The 27,206-nt window shown below is 43.9% G+C and overlaps 1 protein-coding gene across 2 annotated transcripts in view; it reads right to left on the bottom strand.

The window, feature by feature from the left end:
* Positions 1 to 27,206, bottom strand: part of LOC126483846 (NBAS subunit of NRZ tethering complex-like) — a 405,587-nt gene that overhangs the window by 268,831 nt on the left and 109,550 nt on the right. For both annotated transcript variants that reach the window (XM_050107060.1, XM_050107061.1), the window contains exons 19-22: positions 23,689 to 23,996; positions 4,786 to 4,971; positions 1,255 to 1,357; positions 976 to 1,172 (exon numbers count right to left, since the gene is read on the bottom strand). In XM_050107060.1, coding sequence (XP_049963017.1) covers positions 976 to 1,172; positions 1,255 to 1,357; positions 4,786 to 4,971; positions 23,689 to 23,996 — 794 coding nt within the window. The remainder of the gene's footprint in view (positions 1 to 975; positions 1,173 to 1,254; positions 1,358 to 4,785; positions 4,972 to 23,688; positions 23,997 to 27,206) is intronic.

The following is a 27,206-nucleotide window of genomic DNA, read 5'->3' as shown; positions in this document are numbered from 1 at the left end:
GCATCCCCTCTATTAAACCATCTCCGCCCCATTATTGTCTCCCACCCTTGTCAATGCGCCCACCCACCTTTCCCCACTTTTTAACTCTGTTGTCCCCATCTCCCTGTCCCACAACCTCCCAACGCTGTGCCTGTTGGCAGTGTAGTTTCTGCTCTCTCTCCTCCTACCCCTGCACTGCTATCCCTTCCCCTTCCTCAACCCATTCCATTCCATATGGCAGTTGCATTCTGGTCTGGGCTGTCTGAGTTGCCAGTCATATGTGTGTAAGGTGTGCTTATTTCTATGAATGATTGGTGTGGGTTTCTCTTTCTTTTTCTGACAAAAGCAGTGGCTGAAAGCTTATGTGTGTGCAACTTAACTTGTCATCATTATGGTAGGTAGCAATCTTTTCCTACATTGTTGAAAATATAAGTGATTGCGTTTATCTTTCAAGGATGCTAAATAGACAAACTGACCACTCGAAATGAAGAATATACATACAAATAGCAATCAATTAGTGTGCAGCAGCCATCATAACTGATCTGGTTAATAAAACCTAAGATTAAATTCTGTTCATATAAAAGTTGAAGATCAAAATGTTATCTGTCACCCTTCTACCATCAAATAACTATCACCAAATATCTATCAAATGTGTCTACATTATCAAACATATGAGGATCTCCAGACATTATCTCTCAACAATTTTTAGCCAATGCACATCAATAAAACATATAAATCATTAAGTGGACAAACACAGGCAGTCATTTCCTATTGCTTTCTCTTTTGTCATGAACTGAAGAATGACATGACTAATTTGCAATTACAGTTGCTCATCTAATTGCTAATTTTAATATATTTTGTAAACAGACAAATACTCCTAAGTTTAATCACATCAAGGTCAAAGTCATGAAACTACTACTATTATTTACAATGTTACATGAAAAATAGAAATACCTAAATAAGACACAAAGATTATTCTGTTCAACTGATACTTACTTTGCGAGTTCCATTGCTGGGCAAAGCAAATCTCCAGATGAGTCAAAATATTCCCTTGCAACCTGCAGAACCAATTTAACACTGCGGTCAAATGATACCATTTTAGGAATCACAGCTGACTTCCGACACTCCAAAATAGTGGATGCTTCTGCAATATTTTTTTTATCACCTGATGACAGCAGAGTTTCAGCATATATCTAAACACAAGATAGTACAAAATTCACACAAGGGGTGAAAATAGATTTTTGCATTAAGTAACAGGCAAACACATTCACAAACCTCATAACATTCTTTTGTGGGGATGCACCTGAACACCTTTTCTTGCAGTGTCAAAATATCATTCAGTAGTTGCTCCCACTGAGACTTAGAAGGTGAAGAGATTCTGAAACACAGGGAATGCAAGTGAAACAAAACATAAAAGCTAATAAGCTGGATACAAACACGTGCAGTATTTACCCACTGGTCTATGCAGCAATTGTGCAGTCAGACAACATTAAGACAGTTGTAACAGATATCTCACTGTAAGTCTATTGTCAAAGTCAAAAACAAAATACAATATGAAAATGATACACATCCATAAAACCTTGCTGCAAGAACAACAAAAATTAAACAAAGGGGAGGAGTGTCCACAGAGCAAGTGATCAATAGACAGATACAGAGCCAAACGAGGGTGGAGGGTCAGTGGCAGAGGAGGGAGGGGGAAAGAGAAAAGGGAGGGAGAGGGAGCAGAGAGGCGGAGGGAGCAGACAGGGAGATGGTGAGGAGGTGAGAGAAGGGAGGTGCAGTGGTGGAGGAGGGGAGAGGAGGGATGGGGGAGGGAGGTGCAGTGGAGGAGGAGGGGAGAGGAGGGATGGGGGAGGGAGGTGGAAGAGGAGGGGAGAGGAGGGATGGGGGACGGAGGTGCAGTGGAGGGTGAGGGGGGAGGAGGGGTGGGGGCTGAGAGAGAGAGAGAGAGAGAGAGAGAGAGAGAGAGAGAGAGAGCGGGGGAGGGGGGGCAGAGAGAGAGAGAGAGCGGGGGGGCAGAGAGAGAGAGAGAAAGCGGGGGGGGGTCAGAGAGAGAGAAAGCGGGGGGGGGGGGGGGGTCAGAGAGAGAGAGAGTGGGGGGGGGCAGAGAGAGAGAGCGGGGGGGGCAGAGAGAGAGAGCGCGGGGGGGCCGGGGGCAAGAGAGAGAGCACGTGGGGGGGGAGGCAAGAGAGAGAGAGCGTGGGGGGGGGGGAGGCAGGAGAGAGAGAGAGCGCGGGGGGGGGGGGCAGAGAGAGAGAGCGCGGGGGGGCCGAGAGAGAGAGCGCGGGGGGGGGGCCGAGAGAGAAAGCGCGGGGGGGGGGGCCGAGAGAGAGGGAGAGCGCGGGGGGGGCCGAGAGAGAGAGAGAGCGCGGGGGGGGCCGAGAGAGAGAGCGCGGGGGGGGGGCCGAGAGAGAGAGCGGGGGGGGGGGGCCGAGAGAGAGAGCGCAGGGGGGGGGGGCCGAGAGAGAGAGCGCGGGGGGGGGGGGGCCGAGAGAGAGAGCGCGGGGGGGGGGGCGAAAGAGAGAGAGCGCGGGGGGGGGGGCGAAAGAGAGAGAGCGCGGGGGGGGGGCCGAGAGAGAGAGAGCGCAGGGGGGGGCCGAGAGAGAGAGAGCGCGGGGGGGGGGCCGAGAGAGAGAGAGCGCGGGGGGGGCCGAGAGAGAGAGAGAGCGCGGGGGGGGGGGCCGAGAGAGAGAGAGCGCGGGGGGGGGGCCGAGAGAGAGAGAGCGCGGGGGGGGGCCGAGAGAGAGAGAGCGCGGGGGGGGGCCGAGAGAGAGAGAGAGCGCGGGGGGGGGGGGCCGAGAGAGAGAGAGAGCGCGGGGGGGGGGGGCAGAGAGAGAGCGCGGGGGGGGGGCCGAGAAAGAGAGAGCGCGGGGGGGTGGCCGAGAAAGAGAGAGCGCGGGGGGGTGGCCGAGAGAGAGAGAGAGAGAGAGAGAGAGAGAGAGAGAGAGAGAGAGAGAGAGAGAGAGAGAGCGCGCGGGGGGGGGGGCCCGAGAGAGAGAAAGAGAGAGGAGGGGCAAAGAGAGAGAGAGAGAGAGAGAGAGAGAGAGAGGAGGGGCAAAGAGAGAGAGAGAGAGAGAGAGAGAGAGAGAGAGAGAGAGAGAGAGAGGAGGAGGGGCAAAGAGAGAGAGAGAGAGAGAGAGAGAGGAGGGGCAGAGAGAGCGTAGGGGAGGGAGGGGGGAGAGAGGGGGGAGGGGGGAAGGGTCAGAGAGTGAGGGAGGGAGAGGAGGGTCAGAGAGTGAGGGAGGGAGAGGAGGGGCAGAGAGGGAGGGAGGGAGAGGAGGGGCAGAGAGGGAGGGAGGGACAGGAGGGGCAGAGAGAGAGAGGGAGGGAGAGGAGGGGCAGAGAGGGAGGGAGGGAGAGGAGGGGCAGAGAGGGAGGGAGGGAGAGGAGGGGCAGAGAGGGAGGGAGGGAGAGGAGGGGCAGAGAGGGAGGGAGGGAGAGGAGGGGCAGAGAGGGTGAGGAGGGGCAGAGAGGGAGGGAGGGAGAGGTGGGGCAGAGAGGGAGGGAGGGAGAGGTGGGGCAGAGAGGGAGGGAGGGAGAGGTGGGGCAGAGAGGGAGGGAGGGAGAGGAGGGGCAGAGAGGGAGGGAGGGAGGGAGAGGAGTGGCAGAGAGGGATGGAGAGAGGAGGGGCAAAGGGAAGGAAGAGGGGGGAGAGAGGAGAGGGGTCCTGCATGTGTATTGTCGGGATGGTATTCCAAGGTATCTGGTGCAAGTGCACCTTGAATCAGAAATTTTACCTCGTGGTATGTTAAGGATGACCACTTCCTAGAACAGAGGGTTAGGAAACATGAGTTTTAAGACACTGTACAAACTTCATAACATTGTCCAAGTAATGAAGATGGGAGGGCTTCATTGAGCAGAGCATGATGACACTATGTCATGAAAAAAGACTGCTGTCTGTATGACATTCCAGAAAAGCCGACAGAATCACAAAAAGAGGAACGTCCATAATAAGATGGAAGGATAACAACTGAGGAAATATGGCATGAACAATGCACCTGATGGAAAAGGTTAATTATAGAACTGAATGAGCCATTATTTTCCATTATATTACAGTACACATTAAAATATACCTTCTCATGGATTATATTACCAAGAATTAAAAGCTTATCTTTATGTAATAGTTGGTTGGTTGGTTTGGGGAAGGAGACCAGACAGCGAGGTCATCGGTCTCATCGGATTAGGGAAGGAAAGGGAAGGGAAGGAAGTCGGCCGTGCCCTTTGAAAGGAACCATCCCGGCATTTGCCTGGAGCGATTTAGGGAAATCACGGAAAACCTAAATCAGGATGGCCAGACGCGGGATTGAACCGTCGTCCTCCCGAATGCGAGTCCAGTGTCTAACCACTGCGCCACCTCGCTCGGTCTTTATGTAATACATCATATTATTACTTGAATGTTTTGTCAAGTATGGGAATTGCATGCACGATATTTAAAAACTCACACAAATTTGACACAGATAAAGCAAACTAGTGAAATCAAGGAGGTTTCAAAAGATTTTATTCTGGTAAGAAGAATAATTATCTACACAACCACAAACATCGACCAGCCTGAAAGAGCATCATTCACTTGCTCATGTTGAATTAGTTGTTATAAGTTAAATTTTGCTTCAGAGTTCCTCGGTAACATGTTTTGTAAATTAAATGCAAGTAAAGACTATACAATTTACCAACAAAAATTCAAAAAAATCTTAAAGTTGTTCTCTAAATACAAGCAAATTTTCCAAAATGGTGATATCAAACTATAAGAGGAAGCACAGTCTCTATCCTGCTGCACCAAAACGCAATTTATATTCCTTATTCACTCACCTCTTTGCAAGTGATCTTGCCAACCTGCTAAGCAACTGCTTCACAGCAGGACCATTATTAGCAATATCTCGTATGTAGGATACCGCTTTAGGAATTCCATTATTACGGAGGATCTTAGCAGATGCCAGCTGACGTTGCAACTCGTGCAATTTATCTCGAATCTTAGGAAAAAGATCATTAAGAAACCTAAAATGAAGACATTTAATATTTATAAAATCATTTATGAAGTATTGTACATGCTTGGAAGAATATTATACCACTTCACTCATGTATTTAAATGTGTGTGGATATCACAGATTAAATGCTTTGTGTAAGCCTGAACAAGATAATGAACAAGTTCAAACAATCAGACACCATTTCTAAAATAAAAAAATAAAAAACCCTTGAAAGTGACATGGGATAATCAACTGTAATAATCTCCAGTTCCAGTAGCATTAGTTATCTGAATTGTTTTAATTCAAAGCAGTCCATAAAAATGCCACAGCAGGAAATATTAAGACGAGTATTAATCAGCCTAACACAGAAGTACACTCCTGGAAATGGAAAAAAAAACACATTGACACCGGTGTGTCAGACCCACCATACTTGCTCCGGACACTGCGAGAGGGCTGTACAAGCAATGATCACACGCACGGCACAGCGGACACACCAGGAACCGCGGTGTTGGCCGTCGAATGGCGCTAGCTGCGCAGCATTTGTGCACCGCCGCCGTCAGTGTCAGCCAGTTTGCCGTGGCATACGGAGCTCCATCGCAGTCTTTAACACTGGTAGCATGCCGCGACAGCGTGGACTTGAACCGTATGTGCAGTTGACGGACTTTGAGCGAGGGCGTATAGTGGGCATGCGGGAGGCCGGGTGGACGTACCGCCGAATTGCTCAACACGTGGGGCGTGAGGTCTCCACAGTACATTGATGTTGTCGCCAGTGGTCGGCGGAAGGTGCACGTGCCCGTCGACCTGGGACCGGACCACAGCGACGCACGGATGCACGCCAAGACCGTAGGATCCTACGCAGTGCCGTAGGGGACCGCAGCGCCACTCCCCAGCAAATTAGGGACACTGTTGCTCCTGGGGTATCGGCGAGGACCATTCGCAACCGTCTCCATGAAGCTGGGCTACGGTCCCGCACACCGTTAGGCCGTCTTCCGCTCACGCCCCAACATCGTGCAGCCCGCCTCCAGTGGTGTCGCGACAGGCGTGAATGGAGGGACGAATGGAGACGTGTCATCTTCAGCGATGAGAGTCGCTTCTGCCTTGGTGCCAATGATGGTCGTATGCGTGTTTGGCGCCGTGCAGGTGAGCGCCACCATCAGGACTGCATACGACCGAGGCACACAGGGCCAACACCCGGCATCATGGTGTGGGGAGCGATCTCCTACACTGGCCGTACACCACTGGTGATCGTCGAGGGGACACTGAATAGTGCACGGTACATCCAAACCGTCATCGAACCCATCGTTCTACCATTCCTAGACCGGCAAGGGAACTTGCTGTTCCAACAGGACAATGCACGTCCGCATGTATCCCGTGCCACCCAACGTGCTCTAGAAGGTGTAAGTCAACTACCCTGGCCAGCAAGATCTCCGGATCTGTCCCCCATTGAGCATGTTTGGGACTGGATGAAGCGTCGTCTCACGCGGTCTGCACGTCCAGCACGAACGCTGGTCCAACTGAGGCGCCAGGTGGAAATGGCATGGCAAGCCGTTCCACAGGACTACATCCAGCATCTCTACGATCGTCTCCATGGGAGAATAGCAGCCTGCATTGCTGCGAAAGGTGGATATACACTGTACTAGTGCCGACATTGTGCATGCTCTGTTGCCTGTGTCTATGTGCCTGTGGTTCTGTCAGTGTGATCATGTGATGTATCTGACCCCAGGAATGTGTCAAAGTTTCCCCTTCCTGGGACAATGAATTCACGGTGTTCTTATTTCAATTTCCAGGAGTGTACTTTAATGGAAAATGTTGCTATTACACAAAGTAAGAGCCTCTCAGTAAAAACAGTGTACACAATTAAACTATTAGTGGCAGTTGTTCATAGCATTAGTGCCATTGTATCTTTCTTTTCACAATTATTACAGTTAGATTATGTTAGGAATCAGGCCTCCAAAGTCAACTGTTAATAATTGTTCCAGCACTAATTTTAAACTTAACAGATTTTTAAACAAAACATTAAAGCTTCTACTTTTCCAAATACGTTTTGTATAAATATTCCTATGAATTAATGAACAAAACAAAAATCGTTGAAGTACCGGGATGGTACCCATTTAACTTCACTGGATATTGTTAATCTGTACTCATGTATACCAATTAATGAAGCTCTTGATATAATTACAAAGAATTTAGTGACCCATAACATGCTTTCCCCTCATGATGATGTGGAATTAATTGAATTACTATAACTGTTCTTGTCTTTCAATGCCTTTACCTTCAATTACAAATTCTACTCTCACCCAAATGGCTTAGCTCTTGGTAGTCCACTTACTGGTACCCTGGCAGAGATTTTTGTCAATCATTTGGAATGCACGTTTTTTTAATCACATTCAGAATTTGTAGCAAAAGCTAAATCATATGATCATTATGTAGTTCACATATTATTATTATATGAAGGATGTGATGAAGACATTTCTAATTTATGCGCCCATTTCAGTTCCTTGCACCCTAATATAAATTCATTTTTGAAGAGGAAGTGAACAATTCATTAAATTATTTAGATCTCTCTATTTCTAGGAAAGACAACAATCTTATTTTCAGAGTATTTCAAAAAATCCATTTGCACTGATGATGTAACTGATAAAGATTCATGTCATCCAAACACTGCAGAATTTTGAGGATAGATATAAATCAGGATGCATGGTGTAAGGAATTCCAGACAATTGCTCAAGCAGGGTAGCAAACATGGTATAATGCTCATTTTATTTGTAAACTGTTTTAATCTATGTAGAAGAAGAAATTCAAAGTAGTCAAAAAAGAGGATAAATAAAGTTGTTTTGTTAGTCTAACATACAGTGATTCACACTGTGACAAGCCAGCAACAGTTTTGAAAAAGGCTAATGTCAATGCTTCATTTAAAATGAGAGGTAACTTACACATGCTGTAGGACTGAAACAGAGAAATATTTTACTAAACCATGTGTATATAAAAAACAATGTGGTGATTGCAGTAATTTCTATATTGGTAAGACGGGGAAAGATTTCATTACTAGATACAGAGAGCATTCATATCCCTCTAATGCCAGTGCTCTGGGATAGCATTTGAAAACTAGCACGACTTGCTGCCGACAGCTGAAGGAGCTGAGGTTTTGCACATTGTCCCTCATAGTCATCTGTTAGATATTTCGGAAGAATTCGAAATATGTACACATACGATCTGTCAGTTGCATTAGTTATTTAATGACCAGAATTTTTTCAGTAGGAACTGGTTCTTAGATTTATTTGAAGACACTATACAAAATGTATCTCAGATTTGACCCAACTGATCTAAGATTGCTACAATAGCCATAATCATATAGAATTCATGAGCTGTATATGGTGCAACCATTATAGCCATATGCACACTATTATCTTCCACCCTCATAGATGGTGCCACTGTTTTTCATGGGCCAATCTGACGTGGCTACATTGCCAGCCTTTCTATATAGATTCACTCCACTCCAACAGATGGAGCCACTGTTCTCGCAGGCTGCTACCACAATGTACCTGCCTCGCACCTTTAATTAAAGGTGCTGTGTAGTGCATTGGTACTTTGCATTTTGCCAACATTAGTACTTTGTGTTATTCATTTGACTCACTTTACAGTTTTATCACAATACGCATGTATTTCCTCACCATGGGTTCAGCATTATGGGCGTAGTAAATTTAATTTCTTATGTTGAATTTAATTATATTAGATGTACATTACATTGTGATTAACCTTATCAAAGTAGAATGTTTGGGTTTTGTTACCATTTCAACAAGCTTATTTTGTTAGACATAGTTCTCCATTTCCATATTCATCTAGGCTTATCTAAATTGTTATATTGTATGTGACCTCTTTCTTGTTAGACTATGGTAATATGACTACATTTGCTGACACATAACATTTTCTTCATTGATGGTTGTAAACTTACTCTTTCATAACTTGTATTTTAGTTCTGATCTACATCTGTTTTCTGTTTATATTGAACCATACCATTTATGGGTTGCAAATATGTCTTCTGTTTTGATTACTGACTAACATTGCTGATCACCATCATCATCATCATCATCATCATTTAAGACTGATTATACCTTTCAGCATTCAGCCTGGAGCATAGTCCCCTTTATAAAATTCCTCCATGATCCCCTATTCCGTGCTAACATTGGTGCCTCTTCTGATGTTAAGCCTATTACTTCAAAATCATTCTTAACCGAATCCAGGTACCTTCTCCTTGGTCTGCCCCGACTCCTCCTACCCTCTACTGCTGAACCCATGAGTCTCTTGGGTAACCTTGCTTCTCCCATGCGTGTAACATGACCCCACCATCTAAGCCTGTTCGCCCTGACTGCTACATCTATAGAGTTCACTCCCAGTTTTTCTTTGATTTCCTCATTGTGGACACCCTCCTGCCATTGTTCCCATCTACTAGTACCTGCAATCATCCTAGCTACTTTCATATCCCTTACCTCAACCTTATTGATAAGGTACCCTGAATCCACCCAGCTTTCGCTCCCATACAACAAAGTTGGTCGAAAGATTGAACGGTGCACAGATAACTTAGTCTTGGTACTGACTTCCTTCTTGCAGAAGAGAGTAGATCGTAGCTGAGCACTCACTGCATTAGCTTTGCTACACCTCGCTTCCAGTTCTTTCATTATGTTGCCATCCTGTGAGAATATGCATCCTAAGTACTTGAAACTGTCCACCTGTTCTAACTTTGTTCCTCCTATTTGGCACTCAATCCGTTTATATCTCTTTCCCACTGACATTACTTCCGTTTTGGAGATGCTAATCTTCATACCATAGTCCTTACATTTCTGATCTAGCTCTGAAATATTACTTTGCAAACTTTCAATCGAATCTGCCATCACAACTAAGTCATCAGCATATGCAAGACTGCTTATTTTGTGTTCACACATCTTAATCTCACCCAGCCAGTCTATTGTTTTCAACATATGATCCATATATAATATGAACAACAGTGGAGACAGGTTGCAGCCTTGTCATACCCCTGAAACTACTCTGAACCATGAACTCAATTTACCGTCAACTCTAACTGCTGCCTGACTATCCATGTAAAGACCTTTAATTGCTTGCAAAAGTTTGCCTCCTATTCCATAATCTCGTAGAACAGACAATAACTTCCTCCTAGGAACCCGGTCATATGCCTTTTCTAGATCTATAAAGCATAGATACAATTCCCTATTCCATTCATAACACTTCTCCATTATTTGCCATAAGCTAAAGATCTGGTCCTGACAACCTCTAAGAGGACTAAACCCACACTGATTTTCATCCAATTGGTCCTCAACTAATACTCGCACTTTCCTTTCAACAATACCCGAGAAGATTTTACCCACAACACTGATTAAAGAGATACCTCTGTAGTTGTTACAATCTTTCCTGTTTCCATGTTTAAAGATTGGTGTGATTACTGCTTTTGTCCAGTCTGATGGAACCTGTCCCGACTCCCAGGCCATTTCAATTATCCTGTGTAGCCATTTAAGACCTGACATTCCACTGTATTTGATGAGTTCCGACTTAATTTCATCCACCCCAGCTGCTTTATCGCACTGCAATCTATTGACCATTTTCACCACTTCCTCAAATGTGATCCTATTTCCATCCTCATTCCTATCCCATTGTACATCGAAATCTGAAACATTACTGATCGTATTTTCACCTACATTGAGCAACTCTTCAAAATATTCCCTCCATCTGCCCAAGGAATCCACAGGATTCACAAGTAGTTTTCCCGACCTCTCCAAAATACTTGTCATTTCCTTCTTACCTCCCTTTCGAAGACTGCTAATTACACTCCAGAATGGTTTTCCAGCAGCTTGACCCAAAGTCTCCAACGTGTTTCCAAAGTCTTCCCAAGATTTCTTCTTGGATGCTGCAATTATCTGTTTGGCTTTGTTTCTTTCTTCAACATAACTTTCTCTGTCTACCTGAGTTCTAGTAAGTAGCCATTTTTGATACGCCTTCTTTTTCCTTTTACAGGCTGCCTTGACTGTGTCGTTCCACCAAGCTGTTTTATTCATCCTACCTTTACACACTACTGTTCCAAGACATTCTTTAGCCACTTCTAGTAGTGTGTCCCTGTACCTTGTCCATTCCTTTTCAAATGACTGTAATTGACTACATTCAACTAACTGGTACCTTTCTGAGATCATTGTTATGTACTTGTGCCTGATTTCCTTATCCTGAAGTTTCTCCACTCTTATCCTCCTACATATGGACCTGACCTCCTGCACTTTTGGTCTCACAATACCAATCTCACTGCAGATTAAATAATGATCAGTGCCATCAAAGAATCCCCTGAGTACACGTGTGTCCCTCACAGACTTCCTGAATTCCTGATCTGTTATTATATAGTCAATGACAGATCTGGTTCCCCTGCCTTCCCAAGTATACCGGTGAATGTTCTTATGTTTAAAAAAGGAGTTTGTGATTACTAAGCCCATACTGGCACAGAAATCCAAGAGTTGTTTCCCGTTCCTGTTGGCCTCCATATCCTCTCCAAATTTACCCATAACCTTTTCATACCCTTCTGTTCGATTTCCAATCCTGGCATTAAAATCACCCATGAGCAGAACACTGTCCTTGTCCTTTACTCTAACAACTACATCACTGAGTGCATCATAAAAACTATCCATCTTATCTTGATCTGTCCCTTCACAATGCGAATATACTGGCACAATCCTAATTTTCTTGCAAGACACTGTCAAATCTATCCACATCAGTTGTTCGTTTACATACCTTATTGCAACTACGCTGGGTTCCATTTCTTTCCTGATGTAAAGCCCTACACCCCATTGTGCTATTCCTGCTTTGACTCCTGACAGGTAGACCTTGTATTCTCGCACTTCCTCTTCTTTCTCACACCTTACCCGAATGTAACTAACAGCTAAAACATCCAGCCCCATCTTACTTGCAGCCTCTGCCAGCTCTACCTTCTTCCCAGAGTAGCCCCCATTGATATTAAAAGCTCCCCATCTCATTACCATTTGTTTGCCGAGTCGTATCTTAGGAGTCCCTGGTTTGTCAGTTAGAAGTGGGACTCTGTCACCTCCAAAGGTCCGAGGCATTTTGCTCTGATTGTTGCCAGCATCATATTTAAAGTACCGGGGAAGCAGGTTGCTAGCCTACTTGCCCCGAGTCCCATTGAGTTTTACCCCTAACGGTTGAGGGACTAACCGGTGGATTTGGTAGTCTTTGCCGTATGAGCACAAAGGTGACCACAACTCAGAATATGTCCGAGATGCTCAGCCTTATTCCAAAGTAACTAGTATCCTGACTGTCGGGACCACTTACTTGGCCACTCATACGTTGCCCGTGGTTCATGAACTAGGACATGACTACAGGAACCCACACCATGAACTCCAACATTGCTGATGATGATACCTAATGCTGCACATTTCATGCTGTCAATGTGAGTATCTTCTCCATAAAAGTAGCACAAATGTGTCTCTGTCAAGTTGTTCACTACGTTCTGACATGTAGTTAACTGCAATGTACAGTTGTTAGCAAACTTACTCTTTGACTTAATTTCTATGGTTAATGCTAGCACCAGACTTTGTTTACTTCATTGATAGCTCAATTGCCACAGTCAATCTGGCACTAGTTCTCTTTGAATACACAACAGCACTGTCAAATATAACTATATGAGATGAGTTCTGTATTATGTTCAGTCTAAGTGCTCACTTTCATGAGCTTTTTACTAAATTTTGATTTAAATGTAAATATAATACTAACTGAAATTTCTGTATGTCAACTATTAAGATGCATACTTGTGTTATTAAGCACATATTACTTTCTTGCACACTTTATTCCACAACTTCATTCTGATGATGAAATTTTGAAACATAATGCTTAATAAAAAACTGTGCAATCAAGATGTGTGTATATTTCAAAGTAGGCAATATAGTGACAACACTAATACTTGACAAATGTGTTGCAGTCAATATAATTTTCACTGACTTGTTTAAAAGAATATGAGGGTATGGATGTACCAACCTTACCTATCAGCAAATGCAAGATACTGGGAGTGATTGGTACCAGGTCTCACAATGCAAAATGGCAGGACCACATACTGGTTAGACTACAGAATATTGCAATTTCATGCACACTTGTGGTAGATAATTCTTTGTTTGTGGACTGTATTTTAAGTATGGAGTTTCTCCGGGAAAAGAATACCAGTATTAACATTTTGTCTGGGAATGGTGTTAAGGAAGCTAATAAGCAGCAAGATTAACTGCACAAACAGAAATCTGAGATAAGTGCTATTACCTGTATTAAGCAACAAGTAGTTAATAAAATACAGGCGTCTGCATATTTATGCAATATTATAGCTCCGACTTAACAAGTATTTTGTTAAGGTATTCACAAGTCTTTAAAGAGAGAGCTCTAGTGTAAAATTGCGGTATTAGTGTCACCTCAGCGTCATCCCTCATTAAACTTTCTCCAATATGGCCTAATCTGTTCTCTGTGCTACAGGAACTGCTGCCACTAGGGAAACACTAATATTGTTGGAGTGGAATATAACTGAACCCTCTATGAGTCCATACTGCAGCTCACTACTATAGTCTGATATACGAACGATGGCAGTTCGCGCATGTCAAGGCATGGATGAGGATTGCATTGTTGATTGTTCCAAGCGACAGTTGCGGTACAAGCACGTGCACACATTCTGCTTGAAGAAAGCGTACATCCTGCAAATTACATCTCTCCCATGCTTATGCGTATGCATCACTTACATCCACAGCCAGCGATGACAATTCACTACAAATGGAATAAAAATTCACTAAACCATTTGCTAAAATCATGTTTAATGCTCATATTAGCTACGGCATTCAGAACAGAGTGTTTGGAACACTACTGAACGCTCACTGGCTGTCAGAGAATGCGTGACGTAGGTGTGCAGAACAAGCCTTAACCCAACCTTCATTGTTCACGATTCCAACTATAGCTGCAATAAAGCATGGAGGAAGTATTCAAGTAGTTGTTGATGCCAGAGGCGTTAATAAAATACTGTACACATTTGGGCCTGACTTGAGAACATCAAGGAACAAATATCAAAATTTTATGGAGTCAAGTACCTCATCCAGTATAGATATCTGCTCCTCCTACTGGCAAAAACCTTTATCCAAGAGTCAAAACAGTACACTTTCTTTATCTACACAGGTAGAATTTACCAGTTTAAGGCATTGTCTTTCATCCTAAATGACATTTGGGTGTATTCGTAGCCACACCAGACTCCATTCTTGGCCCAGACATACTTGATAGGGTAACCATGTTTGTAGATTACCTACTGATAGCAACACAAACACGGAAAGACCACACTGATCTTATTAAAACACTGTTAAGTAAATTCCTAGAGGCTGGCAAAACTGCCAACCTCCAAAAGTCAAAATTTGGGCACAAGGGTATCAAGTTCTTAGGACATACAATCACCCCCCATGGAATTCATCTGGATGATGATAAAATCAATGTAATGAAGAACTAAAGAACTTTCCAACCCTTTGAATGAAGAGGCAATTGAATGCCTTTATCGAGTTAGGCACAGTTTAAGATGATTTGTGCCTAACCAGATATTAAATTGTGAACCTATGCTGAATTTATTAGGAAAAGTTACTTGGTACTGGTCAGATTGCTAAACAGCCCATGATAAAATCAAAGAAGCTTTAATGACCTGTAATATGCTTTACCACCCAGACATGTCAACTGAATTTTGTATTGCGACTAATGCTTCCTCAATAAGCATCAATGCTTGTCTATTCCAAGTGCAGAATATAGACGTATGCCTGCAATTTGCACTTTAGCATTTGTGAGTCATATTATCAGACTGTGAAAGAGCACCCTGCTCTCACAGTGATCTGGGCATTCAAAAAATTTCATTATTATCTTTCCAGAAACTACATCAAGACTTAAAGAAGTGCTTCTAGCAATGTTTGGCAGGTGCATGTACGTAACTGGACATTTTACTTGTAATATAAAAAATTAGATATGTAACCACCTCATTTGAACTATTTTTATGATTTCTTCCATTACGTCTTAATAGAACAAATCCATATTTCAGGTTGAATTACAAGTACAATGTCTCTTTTTCCCTACTGATCCGCAGAACAAAAACAGCTTACCGGTAATTCAACCTTAAACACATGAACTACTTTATACTAGCACATATGCACTGAACAAACTCTGTATGTATGTAGAATAGTGTGTACATAGCTGTATCCTGCTACTAGTGTGTATGAGTGCGCTGAGTGTAGCCTTGCCATGTGAGTGTACTTAAATAAATCTCCAACTGTACCAGCACAGGCCAGCCACTAGAAGCCACTTGTAGGAAATGTGCACACGGCATGATCTCTGCTGTTACCTTCTACCAGCGACTCACGCCTATATACACACATGGAGCAGCACTAATTCACTCTCACGGTTCTTTTTCTTTGTACCACTTATGTCAGTTGTTCTGTGTATCACTTATGTTGCACCTTCTGCATGATTCTTTTGTCTTGTTCATGGGGAATCACGAGAAGCTTATTTCCATCACTGTTCAGAGGTTTACAAACAAAGCCATAACTGTGTTACTTTGATCAGTTTCATGTATTACTTAGCTACTCTTTCTATTGTGGAAGAAAACCAAAATGATTTGTATAATGTATGTAAGAAAAATGAAAATCAACTCTATCTTCCATTATAATCCTACACCTACCTTCCTTTGTCAACCAAATATGGACACACAAATTAACCTGCAGAAAATATAAAATTCAACTTGGCACACCCAAGGAGAAACAACATTATGTAAACACCCAATCAGTACTGAAGTGAGTAAAATCAGAATGGTGAAAGACTTGTTTACCTAATAAAGTCTGTCCCTATTACAGGCATTGTAATATATCATGTCTAGTTTTCAATATCTGCAATGTTTCTGATCCTTGACATCAATCACATAACAATGCAGATGCTCTATGCACGTGAAATTTAAACTCTCTCATCCTTCCCTCTTCCTCATTGCACTACGAGAAATTACAGAACGCCATTACAGGCATTTTTAATTCATATTCCCATTCTCATTACATCTCTGTTCTTTCCCTTGGCTGATGATCATCAGAAATGCACATGTATTGCTTTCAATGAATAAATATTTGCTCTAGTTGAAAATCATAAATCATTTTTCATCACTTTGAACAATACCTGAATAATTGATAATAGTAACTATTGTTATATCAAAATATTCTCTGTAGCATCATAAACAAGGATTTAGGGCTGGTGGATAATTATAATCTTCCTTTTCTTGTGCTTTTGCCCCACACTGGTGCAGTGTCAGATTGATTACGAACAGATTCGGCATGGTTAATTCAAAGGGTGATCAGATGTTCATCCTTCATCACCCCATTACCACCTGGACGGAATTTGTGTCCTCAACTTTTGTGTGTTGGTTGAATGGTTGGGTTGGGAAGTAAAGGGACCAAACTACAGGGTCATGAGTCCCTCTTTCCTCATTCAAACAGATCTCGAGTTAAAAACAGTTCAAAAAGGAATCAGAGAAAGTAAAAGGAGCAAAACTAATGTCGAATCACACTGAAAGACAAAACTATAGATGCTAACAGACAGGGAAAATGTATAGTAAAAGTAAAAGGTAATGGAAGGTACTAAAAGTAATGGAAGGTATTAAAATAATACGGCAGATGGCCTGGGCTGGGCTGGCTGATTGCAAAAATAGAAAAAGGATGAGCTAGCCACCCTGCAACCCTATAAAATCTCAAGCTGGAAAGACAAGACTAAAGGGACACACACAGCAAACGATAAATACCAAGGTGAACAAACAGCAAAGAAACAGTGAGGAAGAGTTAAAATGGAGGGTGGGTGGAGACCTGGGAGAGAGGGCCATATGCCCAAACTTAGATCGTGTGATAACCCCACCCCCCTCCCCCACATGAATAAAACTTAAAACATCATCAGCCATTGAGGTGTTGTTTCCCAACATGATTGACAGCATGGTGGGAAAGTTAAAAGTCTGCCACAGAGTGGCTAAAATTGGACAGTCCATCAAGATGTAGATGACAGTCATATGGGAGCCACAGCGACACCGAGGTGTGACCCTGCAATGGAGGAGGTGACCATGTGTTGGCCAATTTTGGCTGATGTGGAGCTGGCAAAGGACAACAGAGTCCCTGTGAGTGGCTCACATGGATGGCCTCCTTCATAACATGTAGTTTAGTTGGTGTACTGAGGGTGGCCATTCAGTATCCCAGATCGCAAAAACTTTATAGCAGAAAACCAATTGGAGATTAGTCTCTGGCAGGCCAATATCCAAAGTTGGTTTACCAGTAGCCTTTTTTTGGCCAGGCTGTCAGTAAACTCATTGCCCAGGATCCTGACATGTACTGCGGTCCAAATGAAGGTCACTGAATATCCACAGTGGCCGAGGGCATAAACAGACTGCTGGATGGTCATTACCAAAGGATGGCAAGGGAAGCATTGGTCCAGAGCTTGGAGGTTGCTTAAGGAGTCACTATAGATGATGAAGGACTCACCGACGCAGCAGCGAATATGCTCAAGGGCGCGATAGAAGGCTACTAACTCTGCAGTGAAAATACTGCAGCCTTCTGGCAAGGAGCACTGTTCAGTATACCAAACATGAGCACAAGCAAAGCCAACAAGAGTGTTGACCACTGATCCATCGGTGTAGACTATTTCCGAGCCCTGGAACTCCCTGATAATAGCGAAAAATTCCCAGCGGAGGGACTCAGGTGGAACTGAGCCTTTTGGGCCTTGCAATAGGTGCAGATGAATTGTGGCCAATGCATGGACAATGGAGGTGTACGTAAGTGGACGCTCAGGAAAGATGGTTGAGGGAAAGCATTGAGTTCAGTAAGAAGCAACTGGACATGGACTGCAAGGGGATTCCCTGTTCTGGGCTGCCACTGCGGAAGATTTATCGCCATGTTAGGAAAAGGAGACGGTAATTTGGATGGCAAGGTGTAGTATGAATGTGGGCAGTGTAATTTGCAAGCAGGAGTTGCAGCACCGGCTTCCATGGGGAGGCTGTTCAATGGGCTTCCTCGGAAAGCTCCCGACGCAAGCCGAACTGCACAGTGGCGGATAGGGTCAGCAGACGCAGCACGGAGAGTGATGCTGAACCATACACCAGGCTCCCATAGTGAATGTGGGACAGTATGAGGGCTTGGCACAGCTGCAGCAGAGTAGGGCAATCAGCAGCCCAGTCCATGTGGCTCAAGGATCGAAAAACATTAAGATGCCAGCAGCACTTTTCCTTAAGCTGATGAAGATGGGAAGCCAAGTTATGTGGGCATCGAAGACCAGTCCCAAAAAGCAGCAAGTCTTCACTACATAAAGTAGTTGATCATCAAGGTAAAGTTCCGGATGACACAAATCTTGGCGGCCGAAGACAAAGCCATGAGTGAGGGCCCATGACTGCACCTTACACATGGCTTCCTGCGGCCAGCGTTCAGCCACACCAAGAAGCAGAAGGAAACACAAAAGTTGTCAGCCTATAGAAGGGGATATACTGAGGACCCTACTGCTAGGGCAAGAGCATTAATGGCAGTTAAAAAGGGTGGGACACACAGGATAGAGACATGCGGGACCCCATTCTCTTGTATATGCAGGAAGCACCAATTCAAACCCTGAAAGCGCGGGGTGATGAGAAGTTCAGTATAGAAATCGGTAATGGACCCGGAGATCCCACTCATGCAGAATAGTGAGGATTTGGTTTCCCCAAAGGGTATCATAGGCTATTGTCAGGTCAAAAATTATGGCAATAAGGTGGTGTCACTGAGAAGAGGCCAATCGAATGGCAGGCTCCAGGTGGACGAAGTTGCTGATAGGGGAGTGCCCTCGGCGAAAACTGCCCTGGGACGGAGCCAGAGGGCCCCAATACTCAAGGAGCCAACACAACCACTGGCTCACCCCATATGTCCAAGCAGCTTGCACGGGATGTTGGTGAGGCTAATAGGATGATAGCTATCCACATATAGCAGGTTCTTACAGGGTTTTAGCACTGGAACAATGATACTTTCCCCACCAGTGCGAATGGAATTTGCCCTCGTTCCAGATACGGTTGAAGATGACAAGGAGGTGGCGCTGGTAATCCGCTGACAGATGTTTAATCATTTGGGAATGGATGCGGTCTCAGCCTGTGGATGTGTCAGGACAGTAGGCAAGGGCACAGAGAAATTCCAACTCACTGAAGGGAGCACTATATGGCTCAGGGTGGCATGCAGCAAAAGATATGTGGTGGTGTTCCACCCGCTGTTTGAGAAGACGAAAGGCAGGGCAGTAATTCTCAGATGCAGAGATGCAAGCATAACGCAAGATGCTCTGCAATTATGTCTGGATCGGCCGATACAGCTCCATGTGTGGAAATTCCAGGTACATCTGAAGCGAACTGATAGGCATAAATTAGTTGGAGTTTTATCCCAATCCAGGTAGGAGAGGTTTGTGACCCAATGGTGAAGACATGTCACTCCCAACACTCCTGTTTCCGTTGTTTGATGAATAGACAGACCTGGGCACGGAGCCATTTGAAAGCAATGAGGTTCCCCAGAGACGGGTGGTGCTTATGACATTGGAGGGCCCGCCTACGGTTTCTAATGGCCGCAGCAATGTCCGGCGACCACCAAGGCAATGACCTCTGCCGAGGGCAGCTTAGGAACAAGGGATTGTCAATACAGCTGCGGCAAGAATGGTAACAGCATTTCTGAGGATCACCTGATCGATGTTACCATTCAACAGTGGTATCGAAGGTGGAAGTGTCCCAGTCAGCCTTGGTAAGATCCTATCTCAGCAAGCGTCCGGATGAGTGATGCTGGGGTAAGGACAGGAACAGTGCAAGGTGATTACTACCACACAAGTCATCATGAGCTCTTCAGTGGATAGGTGGGAGAAGGCCGGGACTACAACCCAAGAGATCAATGGCAGGGTATGTGCCATGTGCCATACCAAAATGAGTGGGGGCACCTGTATTTAGGAGGCAAAGGTTGAATTAAGTTAGTAGTCCTCGACATCTTTACTACAGCCAGGAACCTTGGTTCCAGCCCACAAAGGATTATGGGCATTAAAATCAACAAGAAGCAGAAAAGGTGGGGAAACTGGGAAATTAATGCACCCAATACATGGGGTGGCACTTCACCATATGGAGGGAGGTAGATGTTACAGATTTCCTGCATCGACCTCACCCTGACAGCCACAGTTTCTAAAGGTGTATGAATGGGTACATGTTCACTATAGACAGAGGTAAGGACATAGATACAAACTTCTCCTGACAATCTGCCACAGTCAGGAGAGTTTTTGAAATACCGCTGAAAGCCATGAAGGGTGGGGTCTTACTGGGGCCTGCATTGCAGGAAACCAAGTTTCCTGAACGGTTATGCAAAAAGCAGGTGTAACACTTAAGATTTGTCGTAACTCAGCCAGGTGGGAGAAAAAACCGCCGCAGTTCCACTGGAGGATGATGCTTTCTGTAATCAGGGAAGGTATTAAGTGACCAAGGAGGCAGTTTATGCACCAGCATCACCTGTTGCCACTGGCTGAGTATTTGTATCAATTTCCATTCTGGGGGGGCATCAGCGAGATCCAGGTCCTCGAGGGATGCTAAAATCTCCACCTCATTCTCCGATGCAGAACTGGTAGGGAGTGGTGGTGTTGGGGCCACCGGTGGGCCCCATTTCTTAGCAGTCTACTACTTCATCTGCTTGCTCTCTCGCTTCTCTTTAGGGACTTTAGGTCTTCTCCAAAGTTGCTACAGGCCCACAGGAAGATCATGAAGACGTTCATCCAGCAGCTTGTTGCTCCTTCAGCCACTGGAGAGTGTCCACTTTGGCATTAGGGAAGAGTCCCAAGGGACCCCATCCGTGCGAGAGGAGCCAGAGGAGGCTGTGGGCTCTCCGGCTCTGGGGAGAGGACCAATGTCCCTGGCGTTTCGAGGGGGGGAGATTGCTCCCAAAGTAGGTGCTTTCGGAGCAACGGAAGAAGAGGTGCCCACAACCACCAAGGAGGCAGATGTATCTGGGCAGCCTGGGGGCCCACTGTACAAGGCAGAGGTGTCTGAACTGCTGTCACATGTGAGGGTGATCTTGATGTAGCTGTAGCACATGTAGATGTCAAGCAAATGGGATGCAACCATTCAAAATTACTTCTAGTTTCTTGGTAAATTAGCCAGGCCAAGGTATTTTACTCCATAATTTTCCACTCCTTTTGGAGTACTGTGCAGTCTGGCGAGCAGGGGGAGTGGTGTGCTCCCCACAGTTGACACAAGTGGTAGGAGGCACACATGGAGTATTGGGATGCAGCAGACATCCACAATCTCGACATGGGGTGCCGGAATGGCAGCAGGAAGACATGTGCATGAATTTCCAGCACTTGAAGCACCACATAGGGGGAGGGATGTATGGCTTTATGTCACAGCAGTATACCATCACCACCTTGACATTTTTGGGCAATGAATCACCCTCAAGGGCCAAGATGAATCCACCGGTAGCAGCCCTATTGTCTTTGGGTCCCCTATAGATGTGCCGGATGATGTGGACACCCCCCACTGTTCAAAATTGGTGCCGAGCTCACCGTCATATTGCAAGAGAAGGTCGAAATGGAAAATAATCATGTAGACCATATTGAGACTTTTGTGGGGGGTGACAGAAACAGGAATATGACACAGCTGGTCACAGGTGAGCAACACCCGGGACTGGGCGTCTGAATGAGGACTGCCCCATTTCTTATTTTTGACAGTGCAGCCGCTTCCCCAAACTTGTCCTCCAGGTATTCGACAAAAAATTGAAGCTTTAGAACCAGAAAGGAGTCCCCATTCATTCTCCTGCAGACTAAACACTTTGGCAAATAGGGCTCTCTCTTTTCCAGAGTTCTACATTCCTCCAATGGTGTGGCTAGGGAGGGGATCGATTTGGGGCCACATTTTTCAGCAATTAATTCGACTTTTCCTTTTTTGGAGACTGCTGGAGCCATTCGATCCCCACCAAAAGATGACTTGTCCACTTCAATGCGGGTCATCTGCCCTGTGCCACCCACACTCAGTGGCTCTCCCCACAGGTGCTACACAGCAACAGCAAATCCACCTGGTGTGATTGCCATTGCCGGGAGCCCCGTTGCCCCAAGAAGACTGGCATCTAGTCTTTGGCACATGTGGCGAGTTTGCAGCTCAGGCATCAGCAAAGCAATCCCAGTGTTGTCAAGGGGCTACCACCAAATGGGTCATGAAGGCCCCACCACAATGGACTGTCTACTGTGCTGGATTTTGGATGCCAAGAAATCCAATATTGTCATGGAGGCAAAAAAAGGGCAGCAGACTATGAAAGCAGACTATGAAAGCAGACGATGCACCCTGTAAGGTGTCCTTGTTCATATAACTGGATTGCAGGTGGAGTTGCAGATCTGGGACAATATGAGATGCTGAAGGTCTAATTGCACATTGGATACATGGCGTACCACGTACGGCATCCTTCCCCAAATGGCCAGCACTTCGGATAATTTAGAAATATGTGTAGGTCAAACCCAAGAAAGGGGACCATAACTGATTAGGCCGAAAAGTGGAAGACTCCTTTTAGTTGTCTCTTATGACAGGCAGGAATACCTTGGGTCTATTCTAACTCCCGGACCTGCAGGGGGACTGTTTGTGTGTAGTGTTACTCATGTGGCCATGAGAGAAAGTTTTCTAAATGTTTTTAGATCATGTAAGTGAGGTGGGACTTAGGTACTAGTCCTGTACTGGTTCAGTGGAATGTGGGGAAACACCTAACAACCACAACATGGCTGGGTGCCACACCAACCCTTGTCATTAATCCAACAGGCAGATATGATACAGGGCTGGCACACCATCTTGTCCTGGATATGGCTCTTTAACACACGTGGCTATCCAGTAGGGTTCATGGATTATTATAATGTGCAATGTATTTAAATATCTATCTGGCATGACTAGTAACTGTTTCTTAAGTAGAGCATTAATTTTAATTTTGTTCCCAGCATCTGCTATCTGGAGTCACGCTGTTTTAAGATTTAGCTGAATTTCTCGAATCCACTGTCCTCCTGTCTTCTTTCTAAAATTTCTCATTGTAAGTTTTTAAATCCCATTTCCTTGCAGTTGCAAGATTTGAAAAAAAATGAGAGATCTTTTCTTCTTTATTGTTCTGGCGACTGGGTCAATCTCATGATCGTTCATTGGGAAGGGTTCTCCAACAATTTTTTTTTTTTTTTAATTCATGTAAGTTCTGATGACTCTTCTTTCAGGTTTGAGAAGCTAATCAGCTCTTCTTAAACATTTTATTTGGAACAACATTTTGAAAGCATATGTGGCTTCAGAGAGAGTTGTTTTTCTAATGCTGAGTCTTAGTGTTTACTGACAAGCATTTCTTATTATACATTGACCAGTTTATAAATTTAATTTATTCATTTTGTTGGTTGTATTTACCCTTGTTTCTTTAACACTTAAGTTACGCTTGTTGATATCTACAAGATATTAAACTGTAGAACTATCTTAATTTTTTGACTGTTTATTGTGACTTTACTTACACACAGGTGTGTAATCCTATTTTTAAGGTGATTGTTTTTATACTGGTGATTAAAAGAAAGGTAGATTATAATAATGGCATGCAAGTAAACACTATTTTGTCAACTTACTCATCTATAGCGATAATTACTAGTAATAAAATAACTTGTACTGACTCTGTTCATTTGTACACAGACTTACCCCAGAGGCTGTTTGGAAATGAGTGTAGTGATACCCTCTGCAATATCCAACTGATCAGGATCTGGAGAAGCATATATGCATGTGAAACCCAGATTTATTATTTCCTCTGTGTCAGCTGTTATCACACTATTTGGTTCCATTAACAAATACTCAAATAACTTGTAAGGTAACTTAAGATTGTCTGAGCTAACATCAACAAGATATTCTCCTAACAACTTCATCTTCATCCCTTCTGACTGCTTCTCACAACGTTCCAGGAATGGTAGCAGGAGATGCTTAATGTCATTCACAAATGTTTCTTCAGAGGTCTAAAATGTAAGAGATTTACACATTAATAAAATAGCGTAATTACAAAAGGTATTTTTGTTGTAAACAGGTACAAGACAAAAACTGCTAAAAAGGGACAATTTAATGTATACATAAAAATTTAGCTGCAAATACAGCACACTGAGCTTGTATCAGGTTATTCAATCTCTCAAATTGTACAACTTCTTTCTTAAGCATATTAAGAAAGACCAACAATTAATTATTGTTTCATCATAGGAATACTAGCACATGACAAAAATTGACGTTTGATACAAGTCATGCGAAAATGTGGAGTTGGGTGAAGGTATGGGTCATATGAATAGACCGCTTGCACTGCAAGGTGCTTCAGTTCTGTTTGAATGTGATTATTATTACTATTGTACGAGAAGAAAACACAGCCCATATGCACAACAGAAGTGTTAGGTATGGAAATGGGAAGTGCAGCATGCAAAAATGGGAAGAGAGGATTGGGGAGGGGGTGGGGGGGGGGGGGGGGGGGAACAAATGGACCCTTCATGAAAATGACAGGAAGAAGGGTGAAAAGGGGCAGAAAATAAAACAGACAAGAAGGAAAAATTTGGATGGGACAGGTTAATAAGGCAATGGATGTTTGAGGAAATGCAACAGGGACATACAGTTCAATAAATTGCAAAAACATCAAAACAATGAGCAATTTAATGAGGAAAAAGTACAATTTGATAAAGATAAGATGAAATTAAAGATATTTGGAGATTCTGCCATTTAATAAAATAAATGTGGCTTACTAGCAGTAAAGAAACTGTTAATTTATTTTCTTTTTTCCTTCCTTTTTTTACAATGAAATTATTGTTTAACTTTCAATAATGTTTACACATCAACAATTTGAAAAGTGCATTGGGCCTCCCCTCTGCTCATTGCAGTTAATTTTCAAAAATCACATTCAATCATTACTGGTATTATTGCTACCATGATAAAAACTTGTTATAAACAGCAAATGTAACTTTGTATAAAAATGGATTAAAGTTCAGACTTCCACATAAAAACAAAATTGTTGCGAAAAGTCAGTTTTTTCTATTGTTATTTCAAAATGGTGCTTACTTAAAAAAAAGCACGCCTCATATACACGAAGATGTGAAGAAGAGATCCAGGTGGTAATGGTACGGTGATGTTGAGTGACAGTGAAGAAATGGTTTGTGGCTTGGATAGGATGGACCAGGCTGCAGGCAATGGCATACAGGTGTTTGTCAAGAAGAGCAAGGACCCTTTCCATAGGAGCACAGTACCCAGGTACAATGGTGCAGCCTGGATGGTTCAATTTATGGAGTTTGCATATTTGGGCAGGGTTATGACAATCCTCAGTGATCACCTGAGTGAGGGTTTCTGCTGTCTACCTGACTCTTCCACTTACAAGCTCTCCCACTGTGTTCTCATCCCTGAAGTCTAGTGTAACCTGCAATGCTCATTCAAATTCTTAGACCACTCCTTGAACCTCTTCCCCCACATCAATTCCCTCCTCATTCCAACTACATTCTGCAGTGTTGGTACAATGTTGTCAGCCAGATCAAAGTAATTGCACAGGGGTATGTGTTTGCATATTTTGTATCAGTTAACCTGAAGGAGGACATCACCCAAAAGCTTTGAAAATTTTACTATCTTGCCTACGTCCCAGTAACCCAATAATCACCTTAAACTGTTTATCCTTCTTATACACACTGAGTGACAAAAAAAAAAAGTGAAGCACCCACAAGACGTGGTCAGATGTCAACGTAACTTTGTGCACATACACACGATCGCAAGGTACATAAATGAAGGAGTTGCCATTCTCAGCGACAGGTAGAATGGCCACCAGAGTACATTAGTGTTGTTCGTGTTAGCATTGTTACAAGGCCTGGTAAGACTTCTTTTAACAATGCAGTACCCTTTGACTATCAGTTGCAGAGTCTGCAAGTAATGATTCAAGGGGTCGCATTGTTAAAAATTGTCTACAGAATACCACTGACCGTATGCTGGCCCCTATTTAGATTGTACAAGAGGTGGGATTCTTCCTACACATTGGTAAGAAGGCCTGAAGATAGTTTAGCGTAATGCCTAAACTGGTAGTAACAGTACAATAAAATTGGAAATATTGACAGCTGAAGTTGTTTTTGATTTGACATTTTGTGCTGAACATCTGAGGTCCAGCAACCATCCTATATTTAGATGGAGTTACAGAAACTTCACTCATGGCGTGGTCATGGCTACATCCAAACACAATACCTCCTTTCTGCCACACTCTCATGTTGCCGTGCTGACTGATTGTAACTGCTTTGGTATCAGGCTGTTATGTGGCCCTTTGTCACTGATGAAAAGTCAAGCCACTAAAGTGATGTGCAAGGAGCAGTCAGTTGTATGGAATCTGTCAACATGGAGACGTGATAATATGGCAGAAAGGAGCTACTACATCTGAATGTGCCCACGACCACATCACAAATGCAGTTGTCAGAGTTTTTGGTGTATTAACACAGACTGTTCAATGTGTCTATGAGGGATTGTGTACCACTCGGCCACATAACATGGCATAAGACCAGTGAAGGAACTGTTCTGACTGCATGGACTACTGAAAAGGCTCTCAGCTTTCCAGTGACAATTGTTTTCAAAACCCACAGGAATTGCTGCTGTCGGTGAATGCAGGTCCACCTAAACCAGTTTCCGAATGAACAATGCAAATGGAACTGCACTGGAATGGACATTTAAAGCTACCTTGAAAAACACCATTTCTCACAGCATCAAATAAAGCTCTGAATGTTCAAAGGACCAAACAACACAGAAACTGGACAATAGCTGACAGAAGCATATAGTGAGGTCCAACGAGTTGTGATTTTGCCTCTTTTAAAATGAAACAAGGCATCAAGTGAACCAACAGGCCAACTAAGCGTTTAACCCACAGGGTGTGGAGGTTACATATAGTTTACATCAGAGATGGTCTGTAGTGATTTTGGAGGTGTTTATTTGTATCACAATTTGGGCATACTCATTCAGGTTTCCATGAACTAGGATGTTAATTTCAAAATTCTCAGTCACCCTTTCTATATCTACATCGATAATCCACAAGCCACCGTACGATGTGTGGCGGAGGGTACCCCATACCACTACTTGTCATTTCCTTTCTTGTTCCACTTGCAAATAGAGTGATGGAAAAACAACTGTCTGTACGACACTGTATGAGCTGTAATTTCTTGTCTCTTACCTTCACA

This window comes from Schistocerca serialis, chromosome 6 (genome assembly GCF_023864345.2).
Source record: "Schistocerca serialis cubense isolate TAMUIC-IGC-003099 chromosome 6, iqSchSeri2.2, whole genome shotgun sequence".
NCBI classification, from domain to species: Eukaryota; Metazoa; Arthropoda; class Insecta; order Orthoptera; family Acrididae; genus Schistocerca; species Schistocerca serialis.
The sequence above is the reverse complement of the archived record's forward strand: the minus strand, read 5'-3'. Positions and strand labels throughout refer to the sequence as shown.